The sequence below is a fragment of the Macrobrachium nipponense genome, chromosome 41, assembly GCF_015104395.2.
Source record: "Macrobrachium nipponense isolate FS-2020 chromosome 41, ASM1510439v2, whole genome shotgun sequence".
Lineage (NCBI taxonomy): Eukaryota > Metazoa > Arthropoda > Malacostraca > Decapoda > Palaemonidae > Macrobrachium > Macrobrachium nipponense.
The window spans coordinates 21,142,347-21,155,759 of NC_061102.1; the positions used below are offsets into that span (position 1 = coordinate 21,142,347).

The 13,413-nt window shown below is 36.4% G+C and overlaps 1 protein-coding gene across 1 annotated transcript; it reads right to left on the reverse strand.

Annotated features, from left to right (window-relative positions):
* Positions 1-1,517: 1,517 nt before the first annotated feature.
* Positions 1,518-4,863, reverse strand: LOC135212580 (platelet glycoprotein V-like). Its single transcript, XM_064246124.1, has 6 exons — positions 4,714-4,863; positions 4,194-4,352; positions 3,389-3,512; positions 3,146-3,291; positions 2,517-2,753; positions 1,518-1,913 (listed from the first exon to the last, which is right to left on the reverse strand). Exons 1-6 carry the CDS (start codon positions 4,756-4,758, stop codon positions 1,674-1,676), a joined length of 951 nt encoding a protein of 316 aa, XP_064102194.1. The 5' UTR covers positions 4,759-4,863; the 3' UTR covers positions 1,518-1,673.
* Between the last annotated feature and the right edge of the window lie 8,550 nt (positions 4,864-13,413).

A 13,413-nucleotide genomic window follows, 5' to 3' on the forward strand; every position in this document is an offset into this window, starting at 1 on the left:
TGATGTGAGAATCACTTACGAAAAATGCTTCGCCTTGGGCCCGTACGTATCTGCGGATTCAGTGCTGGGGCAGGGAGCTGGAACTCATCCTGTTTAGTAGTATAAATTTTTTCCCCTTGTATTTGTTGTTGTTGGTTGCCGTAAAGAGGATGCATGAAGGCATCTCTTTAGGTCGTAATACTAATCTCTAGTAGTTTGGTTAGGTGGTCTGATGAGTGTGGCTCCTTGCAATAGTAGTGGTTAGGACCTGTTAAGATAGGGACGAACTCCCTTTAACAGGATCCGACTTAGATTCTACCACACAAAGGGATCATATATCCCAGTGGTAGATCCGAGAGTCTTTCAGCATCAGGTCACGTCCTAGCTGTAGCTCTCCAGGCAACGCAGACTCAGAGACAGTATCAATGAAGTCTTCTGCCTGAACAGGTAAGAACCAAGGTTATTTATATCCTACAACATCAGTTGTTTCTTATCTCTCCTTATTACTTTAGCTGTCTGTTACCCTCCACCAAGGGTGCCAATCAGCTAAGTATATATCTGGCAGGGAAGTTCATGTACAAAAATGATATTGTTAAACTACAATAAAGTTTTGTACATACTTACCTGGCAGATATATACGTCTAATGGCCCACCCAGCCTCCCCTCAGGAGACAGGTGAAAAGAAAAAAAAAAAAAAAAATCTGGCTGGAGAGATAGATTGGTTCATACACCCGCCACCCAGCGGCGGGTAAGGTAGACCACCTGACCTACCTGTCGCGTGTGCCGCGAGATTTGAAATTCTGTCGGAACGTCGGAGACTATAGCTAAGTATATATCTGCCAGGTAAGTATGTACAAAACTTTATTGTAGTTTAACAATATCATATTTTATATTTAGGAGATGGGAGAAGTTTCAGTTGAAACCTAGGAATGGAGAAATTCCTGTGGCAATTTTCTGGAGAAATTAACCAAAGCTTTGCATATAGGTTTTTATCCACTTTAGCCATCCCACTACTGTTTACATTTTTTTATGATCATCTCTTACTGAGGGAATAATGGTTAGTGTGGGTTGGGGAGCGTGGGTAACCCTTCATCTCCTCCATCTTCACCAGGTTACCCACCTTGTTATTCAGATCACTGCATGTCCAGTGTGTACGCTGTAATATAATACTACATATATGAAAGGCTTCAGTTTGTATACCTAGGAAAGATACAAGGAACAAAAGATTTGCCACTCATTACTTCATATACTGTTTTAAGTGACAGACAATGAAGTGATAAGTTTAAAGACCTTTTTTCATGAAGCAAGAAGATATGAGATCAAAACAAAGTATACATACTGGGTTTCAAAAGTAGTTGAAACTTTATACAGTAATGAACAAAACTATATTTTTGTTCCCCTAAAGTAGAGGAACAGCATTTTACCAAAGCTACTGTTGGATAAATTTATTAATGTAGACAGGAAATTAATTAATATACTTTTTCAGAATTTAAATGGTTCAATGATAGTACATAATTAAGATGAGAGAGATACCCATGTAAATAGCAGTGTTTATTGGCCATAAACATTTCATGAAAGTTAACAAAATGCATTACCTTAATTTTCTTAAAGAAGCATCAAAGTATGTGAATGTTTATCATATAATCTTGGTTAAAGTAATTTCACATGAACGTTTTAGTAAATAATTCCTAAAGTTAACATGGGGGAACACGTCCATTTAATGTGGCTGTGGTTTCTTGACCACATATCTTAATGAGAGAACTTAAATCAATTGTTTGAGAAAGGCCATCTTGCACTAGCCAGTCTTTTGCTAGTATTTCCTGTGCTTGCGCCTCATCTTCAGCCCAAACAGTGACATCAAAACCCATTTTGATATGGCTGCGGTCAGGTAATGGAAGAAGCATTGTACCCCAAATGTCATAAGCTGGGTTGTCCTTTAAAAAGAAAATTTTACCTTACATTAGACAAAATACAATGATTGATTGCAGGATATAAGGCTGGTCAATTATTTTTTTAAGATTTAATACTTTAAACTCGTTTGACCCTCAGTTATTTAATGAATAAGCCACATGATGCAAACCAAAATGCAAAACAATACTTAAAGATGTTCTATGTGGTTGTTCAATTTTTTACCAACAATGACTAATAAAGTAGAAATTAAATGTTTGAAGACACTTATTAAAAATCTATGGCATCCTTAGTTTATCTATTCATTAATTTTTATGTTATTTAGTTTGTTAAATAAGTTTATTTACTACTGTATATTACTGTAGGCAGTCCCGGGTTATTGCGATCTCAGGTTACGGCATTTCAACTTGACAGCACTTGGCTCACAGCACTGTTAACCTGATTTGACAGTACCATACCCTGTTTTACAGCGCTGTTTATTCCCATAATTATTATGATGTTCAAGTTTTCAGTGTTTTTCGGGTTATGGTGCGCTTCCGGGAATAGAAGCCTCACCATAAACCAGGAGACTACCTGTTATTAATAACAAATGCAGTTGAATCATGTGATAATAATAATCATCTACTTACAACAATATGGTAAGTTAGAGGTTTTGTAAGTGTCCCGAAGACATATTTTGGAAATTCAAGGATGGCATTTCCTTGCATCAGTACTTCCTCCAAGAGTAAGTTTTCTGAGAGGTTGGGGAGGTCTGTAATCATGTTCCAGTACAGATGGAGTTTCCTAAGATTGGGTAGAGTTTCTAAGCTGCTGTATGGAAATGCAGGAAAGTGGTTTAAGTGAAAGTCTAGTACTTCAAGGTTCACCTGAAAAATAAGAGATTACATTGACAAGATTAAAATTGGAGAAAAGTGGTGCATGAGTAGTAAGACTGCCTTATGTTTAACAGACGAAAGACTGGTGAACCTGGAAACTTTGGGATGTGATATATGTGGTATGTGTGAATAGTGGGGTTGTGATGAAACATGCCAATAAAAAGTATGTACTTCTTTGGGGTTGCACACTATCGTAATTTTTATGATCAGAATAAATTTGATAAGCTTAATCATACAGATATGCCATTATGTTTATGATGAAGTTTTGTAGATGATGATAGGTATGGAAGTTATTACAGATTGTTATTCTTTTTTTATATGGCTTTACTGCTTTTAATAGTTGTTTGGGAGTTAGCTTTAACATCATTTTGTATTTATCTTACCAATTTAGGGATTCCGTAGTGCTGAGCATCTGCTAGTTGGTTATTTGATACATCAAGGTGAATTAATTCAACAAGGTCCCAGAGATCATTTGGTAGCTCCGTTAATTTGTTGTTTGCAATATCCAAGAATTTCAGTTGTTTTAAACCTTGAAGAAAAGAAAAACATTATCAATTTAAAAGATATACAGTTTTTTAAGCTGAATGACATGATAAAGGTAACTTTGATTCCTTAAGATTTCTTACCTGAGAGAATCCCATCGTCCAATATCTGTATTTTATTTTCACGAAGAGAAAGGACCTGCAAGTTAGTTAACCCAGCAAAACTGTCAGGTTCCAACTGACCAATTTCATTGTAGTCTAAGAATATCTGCAAATTTCAAAAGAGAAAATTAGTTTATGGGGCATTTACTGAATTTCTAAGATAATTTTTAGGTAACTTTATTTCCAAGTAGGACAGTGTAAGGATATAAGGATGAAATGTCCTTATTTCCTAAATGAGACTAGTAGTGTTTATTGTAAATCGTCAGTATCTTCAGGTATGAAATTTTTATGACTGATTTATCCAATGCATGTGGTGTTTAGTGTGTGAATTTTTTTTTTTACAGAATGCTTAGCTGGTAGTACAATTGCAACTATATTAAGTCAATTTCAAATTAGTAACATTGCTGTAATTCCTGTTAGCCTTAATATTACTAGTGTAATGATGCATTCAAAGAAAAGGGCACAAAACTTTAAAATGAATAAGTCAGGAAGTATTTAAAAAAGGTGGGAACTGCTTGAAGAAGACATGTGAAGGGAAGCACAAGTGTTTGATATGAGCCTCTTCACCGGAGGCCAATGGCAACCATGTTTTCACCCCTGTAGAATGCTTAGAAAATTACAGCATTTCTGTAACCCTGTGGAGTTTGAAGGTTACCATTACTATATGATTTGCTTAAAAGTTCATTTAATAAGTACATGTTCTTGTTCTTTGAAGATGTACTAATGAATGGTCTTCGTAAGATAAGAGGAATATTCACTCACAGAGGGCATCTTTACCCATTCATACCTGAGTAACATCCGGATGGAGGGCCCAACATGCCTTAGGTACAGTAGTCAGCCCATGTTCAACATATTCACAGTCCCAGCGACTTCCATCACCTCCAGGAAAGAGTTTGTCAGCTTCACGGAAAGTGCACGGGCATTCTTCTCCTTCTCCATTCACATGCTATGGGAAAGATTAAACTTTATTACTATACTTGTAAATTCACAAGTTTTTCAGCTTTATAATTCGTGTATGTAGTCTGTAAAATTATGAAGATACACGTTAATAAGAAATATTCTTTTATGCAAGTATATATAGTTTTTTTACATGTGTTTAACAGTTGCAGTCACGTTATTGATTTAGGATCTTAAAGCAGTATGGTAAAAAGTGATGCTATTGTGACTTATACAGTAATGTGAATAATAGTGTTATTGAAATCAATTGAACAACGAAGTCACATGTATGTACTATAATTATGGTTTACTTTGTTCAACTCCATCAAAATATTTTCAGCTAAAAATCCTTCTAATTTATGAACACACACCTGAGAGATTGATATAAGAACACTCAGCAGTAAATTCAACCACATCTTCACTTGTCTCTCTTCTCAGTTAAATGGAAAACTTGTTAATGGGAAAGGTAAATGAGATAGCCAGGATTTGGGGCGTGAGAAAGTTTACTCTTATAAACAACTGGCGATATAGCAAGTCTCTTTATGAAAAGTGCACATCCTCTTCACCGTGGGAATGTTTTTATTATCAGTATGGTGCCTGACAAACATTGCTAACAGTTTGTGTCTCGGTACATTCAGGTACATCTTAGTTCTTTTGAATATTTCATGTCTTGATACATGCAGTTACATCTTATTTCTTTTGAATATTTCAGAATCTTTCCTTCTGTTATGTAACTAAACGAAACATTTTATTTTTGCAGTTTGCCATGCCTTTTTCCTGCATAGTTGTACATTTCAAATAGTATATATATTTATATGAACATGAAACTAAATATAGAAACATGCCACAGCATTTAACAGGGTAAACCAAGATTATGTGTGGATACTAAGAATTCAGATGTTACTGGTAGGGTTCAAATTTTGTAGGCCTTCTGAGGCATATCGTAGAACTTACAAGTAGAATTTGAAATGCTGTCATTATTTTTTTTTAGTGAACTGGTTTGAGTTGTTGCCATACCCGTCCATTGAGGCATTCAAGAACTTTTCTTACCATCATCTTTGCTGCTGAATTTGTTTAAATTATTTTTAGCTCTCACACACTCAATTCTGAGTATATAATTACTTTCTTCTCTTTCAATCATTTGTCCTGTGAGAGAAACAAGTCCTGAACCACATGGTAGTACACACTAGGATGAATTAAATACTAAGATGAGTGTATAGAATTTCCACTATTTACGCAACATAACTGTCCCTTACAAGGAATGTAAGGGGCAGTTAATGTCCCTTACATTCCTTGTGGCAAAGTGCATGATCTCTGAAAGTTATGCTAGCCTCCAAATTATTGACTTTGAGTCAGTTACCCTTGGGACTGATAGCAAATCACTTTGGCAGGTGGTGATAATTTTTGCTTTTTCCCAAGAGATAAATGCATAAGAGAGGTTGACCAGCAAACTGGTAGCGGAAAACAATCTCTATAGTATCATGTACAGTGTTATTCTTAGAGACTGAGCTGGCCTTATGCCAGTGTAGATTCTTGCTCCTGAACAACCTGTAAGGAGCCAGGTACAATAAAACACTGTAGTTAATGCAGATTCATTAATGGTAATATGAATATAGGTATAGCATATGTTATTTATTATCTGAAGTTGGCTATACTTAATCTAACTAGTATATACTTTCAATGCTAGCTCAGACTATGCAAAGACACAGTGTGTAATGCTCCATAGGGGGTTTAGTGCCATCAGTACACCTCATGTGGTGCTCTCGTTAGGCATTACTTAAGGTTCTTTGCAGCGTGCCTTCGGTCTGTAGCTGCAACCCCTTTCGTTCCTTTTACTGTACCCCCTGTTATATTCTCTTTCTTCCTTCTTCCTTTTCACCCTCTCCTAACAATTGCTGCTTAGTGCAATTGCGAGGTTTTCCTCCTGCTACACCTATCAACACTTTTACTGTCAGCTTCCGTTTCAGCGCCGAATAGTCTCATAGGTCCCATGATTGTCCTTTGCCCTAAATTCCATATTCAATTCAATTCACAGTATGTAATGGGGTCTTGTAGACTCCAGTTATCAATTTATATGTCATTTTTGTGCAGGCCGAAGCAAAATTATATCATATATATATATATATATATATATATATATATATAGTATATATATATATATATATATCTATATATATATATATATAATATAATATATATATATATATATATATATATATATATATATATATATATTTGCCTTTCCACAGGTAAACACCGAAGTGGTATATGACCTTCAGTTCACCTTATGCGGTGCACTTGGGAGTTACTGAAGGTTGTTTTTAGCATCCCTTGGGCCTGCTAGCTGCACCCTTTTTTTTTTTCTTTTCCTTCACGTACATTCCCACATCCTCTCTTCTGTCTTGCTGTCCAACCACTCTAACTCCCACTTATTTATATTTTTTAAAGTATTGTATAGTCTTATTAGAGTCAGTACCTAATGATACTTCAAAACTAATATGAGGCAGTCCCCAGTTTACGACGGGGTTCCGTTCTTGAGATGTCGAAAATAATAAAAAAGAAACCTAAGAAAACCTTGCTTTTAATACTTTGGATATATTAAAACTATGTAAACTGGTATTTTACTACATTTTTTTATTTAAAAAAACTTCAAATATTGATTATTTTGCCTTTTTGGAGTAATTTCTTCCGTCAGATCGGCCCGTAACCCTGAAACATGCGTCGTAAACTTGGAAATAATTTCTGATGCATATAATTGAAAAGCTTGTAACCTCGGAACGTAGTAAGCCAAAACGTTGTAAACAGAGGACTGCCTTTGTTTATTTGCATTATTCTTAAGATATTCAAATAACTACATATTAGATTTTCTGAATACTTTTTGAAGTTAAGTGAACTGCCTCATACCTGGCAGTGTGAATTAAAACTGTGGGTAGGAACAAGACCACCGAGATATCTCTGTGGTCTTGGTAGGAAAAATAAAAGGATTTCTAGTAATTTTACTCATTTCATAGGTACAAACCGGGTACTACAGCTTCGTGGGGTATAACCTCTTTTAGAAATACGTAATACTGGGTCGACTGCATTATTCCTGATAGTAACACTCTTAATTAGAAAGATGAAAAGACACAAAGTATGATTAAAAACAAGATGAGAAATGCCATTTATGATGATGTTCCTTAAACACAAATACGAAAAAAATGAATATATTTACGTATTAACTAACATTCAACGACTGGTGTAGTAAACATGATGTAAATGCAAAGAGGAAATATGACTATCTATCAAAGTGCATATAATGTTTAAGTGTTGCTTTTAATAATTCAAAAGATTGCTTTAGATTACATCTAATATCAAGTCAAAACAGTTGGCAGGCACTATTGACTTAGTGATAAGCAAAACTTGTAGCAGAGTAATGGTGGGAAAGCTGTACTGTAAGGACTAGGAAAGTCATAGTTTATAAACCAAGGTTATAGACCTATACTGAAAGTACCAGGTGTAGTGCTGTACACCATGGTCTGCCCTAACATGTGAAATAGGGGCTTCACACAACCACTTAAATGATAAGGACAACTTGTTTGATCTTGATCATATTCGCAATAGTAATATGAATAGTCTCTCTGTGAGATTACTTTAAACTAGTACGAAAACATCCTGACATACAAATGAAAGTGTGTGAACTTAAATTAAAGAAAAATTGAGCACATAAAGACAAAATTAAGATGGGAAATTGAGACAAAAACAGGTGATGAAACTTACTTTTCAAAGCTCTGTCCAGCAAGGAAATTGATACTGTGAAAAATTTATGAAAATTGTTTGGTAGCAAAGAGAAAATACATCGAAAGAAGCTTGGCTTTATGTCAAAATCACATATTCATAATTCCTCCACAATCGCAAGCAAACAAGAAAACGGGCGAGGGCCGAGGAAGCGAGGATCCGTTTCAAAGAAAAAGTCCCATTTCAGCTACTACTACTTAGCACGTTAGCGAACCCACATCGACATTCCCTGGGCCCATAATGCGCATAACTATCTAGTTTCTAACAAGAAGAGGACAATACAATTAAGTTGGGGTGTTTTTGTTACTTGGTACTCGGACAATACAGTTATGACAGTCTCTCAGAAAGTAATGTAAGTAGGATATGAATTTTTAAAAATTGTAAAGCTTTCCGTCGGCTAATGAAGATAGGGAGGCCAAGCCCTTGTTGTAACGTAGACAATTGTGTAAGGTAACTGAGCAACCGGCCCAAACTGTAGTGAAATCATAATTACATAATTCATTTTTGCATCCTAAATTATAATAAATGATGTTCCTGAAGCCCCAACCGTAACTTCATTTAGCCTGGGGTCGTTGATTTGCTAGCATGGTAAATAGCCTACTAGCCTAGTAGGGGGAAACATCACAACAGGCCAACCCTCATCACGGTAGACGGGTCTTATTCACTCGATATTTAATTGGTGAAACATGAATACAATTGCAACTCTAAGCATACCATTTAAAAGACTGAAGTTTCGTCAACATATTGTGATATATGAAAGCCCCATACGAACTAAAATAAGCATGTGAGCTCTTCGTAAAATATGTTTTCAAGGCAGTTTTGAAATCCAATATGGCGGCTACGATTTTCATGGACGGTTCTCATCAGTGACGGCCACCATCTTTCCCCAGCCTTCCCAGCACTCATTTGAACAATGTTAGCGTATGTATGTAACGTTTATTGATCTTACTCAAGATTGCAGTTGTAATCAGCACAATAAAACAACATTTTGTTGCCTATATTAGTGAAAGTATGAAACTTGTTATTCCCGGGGTTATGGTTGGAACTGAATTCATTCTTACCTTGTAATCGGCGGTTTTTATCCTTACTGCCATCACAACTGAAACTCCACAGTGCTTATTTGATTGTTATTATACACATTTTGGTCTCAGTTCACTCCACATTGCACTTTAAACCCGTTGCTGTTCCTGGTTTCTAAGCGCGCGCGCCATAAACACAATTACAAACAGCAGACGACGACAGACGACGAAAACTGCAAAGTTTATTCCCTAAACTGTTTTACTTTACTCGTTATTTAGTTTAAATTTACATTGTTATTTAAAAATTTTGATTTAATTCATGTATATTATCCCTTTTTTTGCAACCAAATTACCCCGAAAAATTACAGATATTTCTAACGTAGATAAAATCAAATGTTTCTAACGTTTTCGTACATCTGGCTGCCGAAAACCATAGAGGAACGAATACGGAAAAGTGCATAGAGGAACGACTACGTTTTTTTTTTTTTGCTTTTTTGTTTTTGCTAGCACTTTTCATTTATTTCAGTCTTTATTAGTATTTTGAATTTCTTAAATAATCGTATGCCAGAAATAAATGTAACCTTTAATGTTTGCATGCTTTAATGTTTGCATGCTAAGAATGGCAAAATCATCGTTGCCACATTAGTGGAGGCTTCACACATACGCCGTTCCATTATTATAAACTGTTTCCATGAATTCTAGTTGTCATAGTAATGCAATAATGATAAAATTGCTTTAATATTTATGTATATATACTTCCAATACATAGCCTAATTTCACCAATTTCAACGTTTTGTTTATAGTCTTATACCCAGTTTGGAGGGTCAATGTTCGTTACTAAAGAATCTGTAACCTCCTTAAGTCGTTCAGTTGACATAGTAAACCTGAGCCATATTTTCACTCGCTGAAATGACCATATCCGGGTGAGGGGCAAGTGGGCCCATCCCTTTGCCCTACGTGATGTACCATGTTCGTTATTACTAACTAATATAATATTTATTACCTGCAATATAAACTGTTGTGCATGAAAATTTTTTTTAATATTTTTAAACTAAAATTAGAGCATACATAAACCACACAAATTGTCATAAAAATGAAACATAAATCAAGTGGCTATTATTGTTTAAACATGTCTTCGTGATGAAAATTAGCGCACGCACGGATTCCTTCCCAACCTCTCTCCAAAATATTTACCCAACACAAAACCAGCATTCACAAAGGGTCCCCCAACCATGTAGGGTATATAGGAGGTTAATAATTAACAATAAACAACACAACCTCATTCATCAGCAACACTATAACGCTATGAGGAGACATGTCTGCCAAATTTTCAAAAACAACTTTACACTTGTGTGACAGACCTTTGAATGGTTTTCGAGACAAACCCTGAGGCTATAATTATTGGATTATAGGGATTTTCATTTCCAGGTATTTTAATGTCCCTTCCTATTCCGTCCTCTCTCTCTCTCTCTCTCTCTCTCTCTCTCTCTCTCTCTCGTCTCTCTCTCTTTTCCCCCTCTCACATCTCGCTCTCTCCTCTCTCTCCTCTCTCTCTATACTTTTTTTATTTTTTCACTACAGACCTATGTCCTGCTTAAACTATTTTGCGAGCACTAGTAGATGCACCTACATTCTCACATTACGACTGAATTAAAAACTTGAAAGTATTTAATTAATGCTATACAAGTATGAAATATATTTTCTTGTTCATTTTTCGAATTACGATAAAAGAAACAGAGAGAGAGAGAGAGAGAGAGAGAGAGAGTTGAGTGGATCAGTGTATAAATATATCGGTCAATGGGCAGGTAACAACCGAGTGAATCGTCGTTTAGATAGATCCACCAATGTAAAACTACTATTATTAGATAGATAGATGGAAAAATATAGAAAAATAAGTTTAAACTGCAACAACTTTCAGAGAGAGAGAAGGGAAGGTGAAGGAAGGAAGAAGGACAGGGGTGGCGGTGGAGGTGGGGGGAGAGGGTAGGTGGAGCTGTTTACTGGTGTGTTCCTATCCATTTCTGGATAATGGAGTTTTGGTCTATTAGTACAAGGACAAGTGTAGTTATTCTTTACGATTAGTGATTCACGATACCCTTATAAATTACGGCGGGGGTAATGCACTAAAGAAAAATCTCGTTCTGTTACGAGTGTTCGTTACAGAAATAGGTATTGCCCAAAAACGTGCTTGCACTGTCTCTGAAACCCATAGTAGACATGCTGCTTAGTTGTCAATCAAGTTTTTATAACCCAAGTATTTTTTACAAGCTAGCTATTGAATAAATTTTTTCTCAGTCAAAACATATGCCCCTCAATGCTAACTTTCCTCTTTTAACGACTTTCTGGTCATTGCAAATTCGGCCCCATAATTTCTTATGGTGCGAAAACAGACAGAGGCCCATGGACCGAAAACGATTGCGTCACACTACGGCGATAATCCAGCAGTAAAACATCTTCATATATCCAAAAAGTAAATAATAAAGATATATAAGCGCATTACGATTATAACAATTACATGTATAGCTGATAACAATCTGCATGAATAACTGGTAAACTGTTCTGCAATGACAGTTGAGTATAGCAATTATTTACAATAGGTACGAAAGTCAAGATGTCGTGACGTCATAATACAGAACTTGAAAGAACGTTCTAATTCAGAAAAATAATTACTTAAATTTGAGTCAGAGTCGAGTTACTTTTTCAATAACGAATATTTTCAAATTAATCATCATAAATATGTAAAATATTGATGTTTTACTACTTATTTAAAAATTAGCCAAGAGCACGCTTCTCGTCATCTTCTACCCAAACAGCTGTTTACGCCTGGCTTGTTGTTGATGAGAAATCGTGTTTCGATTGTTGTGATAAAAGTGCTCCAGCGTCTGTGGGTACAAGTGGTGTGCGGATTTATCACAGGAAATGGTTAGTTTATTGACACAAGCTACTCCGTAAACATCGAGATGGCGTCAATCTCTAAATACCCACCTCGAGTTGTAAGTAAAAATGTTGAACGCGTTTTGGTGAGATTTGCACTACGTTTGAGACCGTTTTCAGTACCCTCTGTTTAAATCTTAAAATTTGGCCTTAATTTCTAACTTTGGAGAAAATACTTACTTCGAAAGGAGAGTAGAGGTCTTTAGCTCCGTTTCTCACCAACAACAAGTCGCGACTGATGCCCATCTCGGGTGTCAGGACGCGTTATAATGTACTTTTTCGGAGGGTGGCTTGCATTGATGGTAGGTGGCCTGCTTGGCCTGCTGTGATGTTCTACCCTAGGTAGGTGAAACAACCAACTGACTAGCTGATCCAGTTTTCACCATGTATGAAGCCACCCTCCGAAAAAGTACTTTAACACGTCCTGACACCATAGATGGACATCAGTCACAAATTGTTGGTGGTGAGAGCAGGAGCTCGAGATCTCTGCTCTTCTTTTGATGTAGGGTAAACAATCACGGACGATCCACCATCATCACGCTGGCCGGGTCTTATTCACTATATTTAATTGGTGAAACAAGAATACAATTACAACTCTAAGCATACTAATGTGATAGGGTAAAAAACCGCATGGTACAGGGGTGGACCATGTACGATCAATGTGTACAACCCCAAGAAAAGTACATTATAATGCGTCCTGACACCGGAGTAGAGGTCTTTAGCTCCGTTTCTCACCAACAAGAAGTCGCGTCTGATGCCTATCTCCGATGTCAGGACGCGTTATAATGTACTTTTTTTGGGGTTGTACACATTGATCGTACATGGTCCACCCCTGTACCATGCGGTTTTTTACCCTATATGAAAGCCTCATACGAACTAAAATAAGCATGTGACGCTCTTCGTAAAATATGTTTTTAAGGCAGTTTTGAAATCCTATATGGCGGCGGTCGTGTGGCTGGCCGGTCTAATCACGGACTGTCCGCCATCTTTCCCAGCCTTCCCAGCACTCATTTGAACAATGTTAGCATATATATGTAACATTTATTGATCTTACTCAAGATTGCAGTTGTAATCAGCACAATAAAACAACATTTTGTTGCCTACTATATTAGTGAAAGTATGAAACTTGTTTTGTTCCGATACGTAATACAAACCATCGGTCCTTTAACAATAGGAAGTAGCTAGCGGCAGCTGGAACGGTCGTAAGCTTCGAACAAGGGGAGAACGGTAAACAAATCACTTTTGCTTTCGGCCGTGTGGTGGATAGGACGTGCTCGTCATCGCTCTGCCCGCTTTGTCGTTTGCTTTGAGTATCTGCCCTCTTTTTCCTAGTGTGATTGAGAG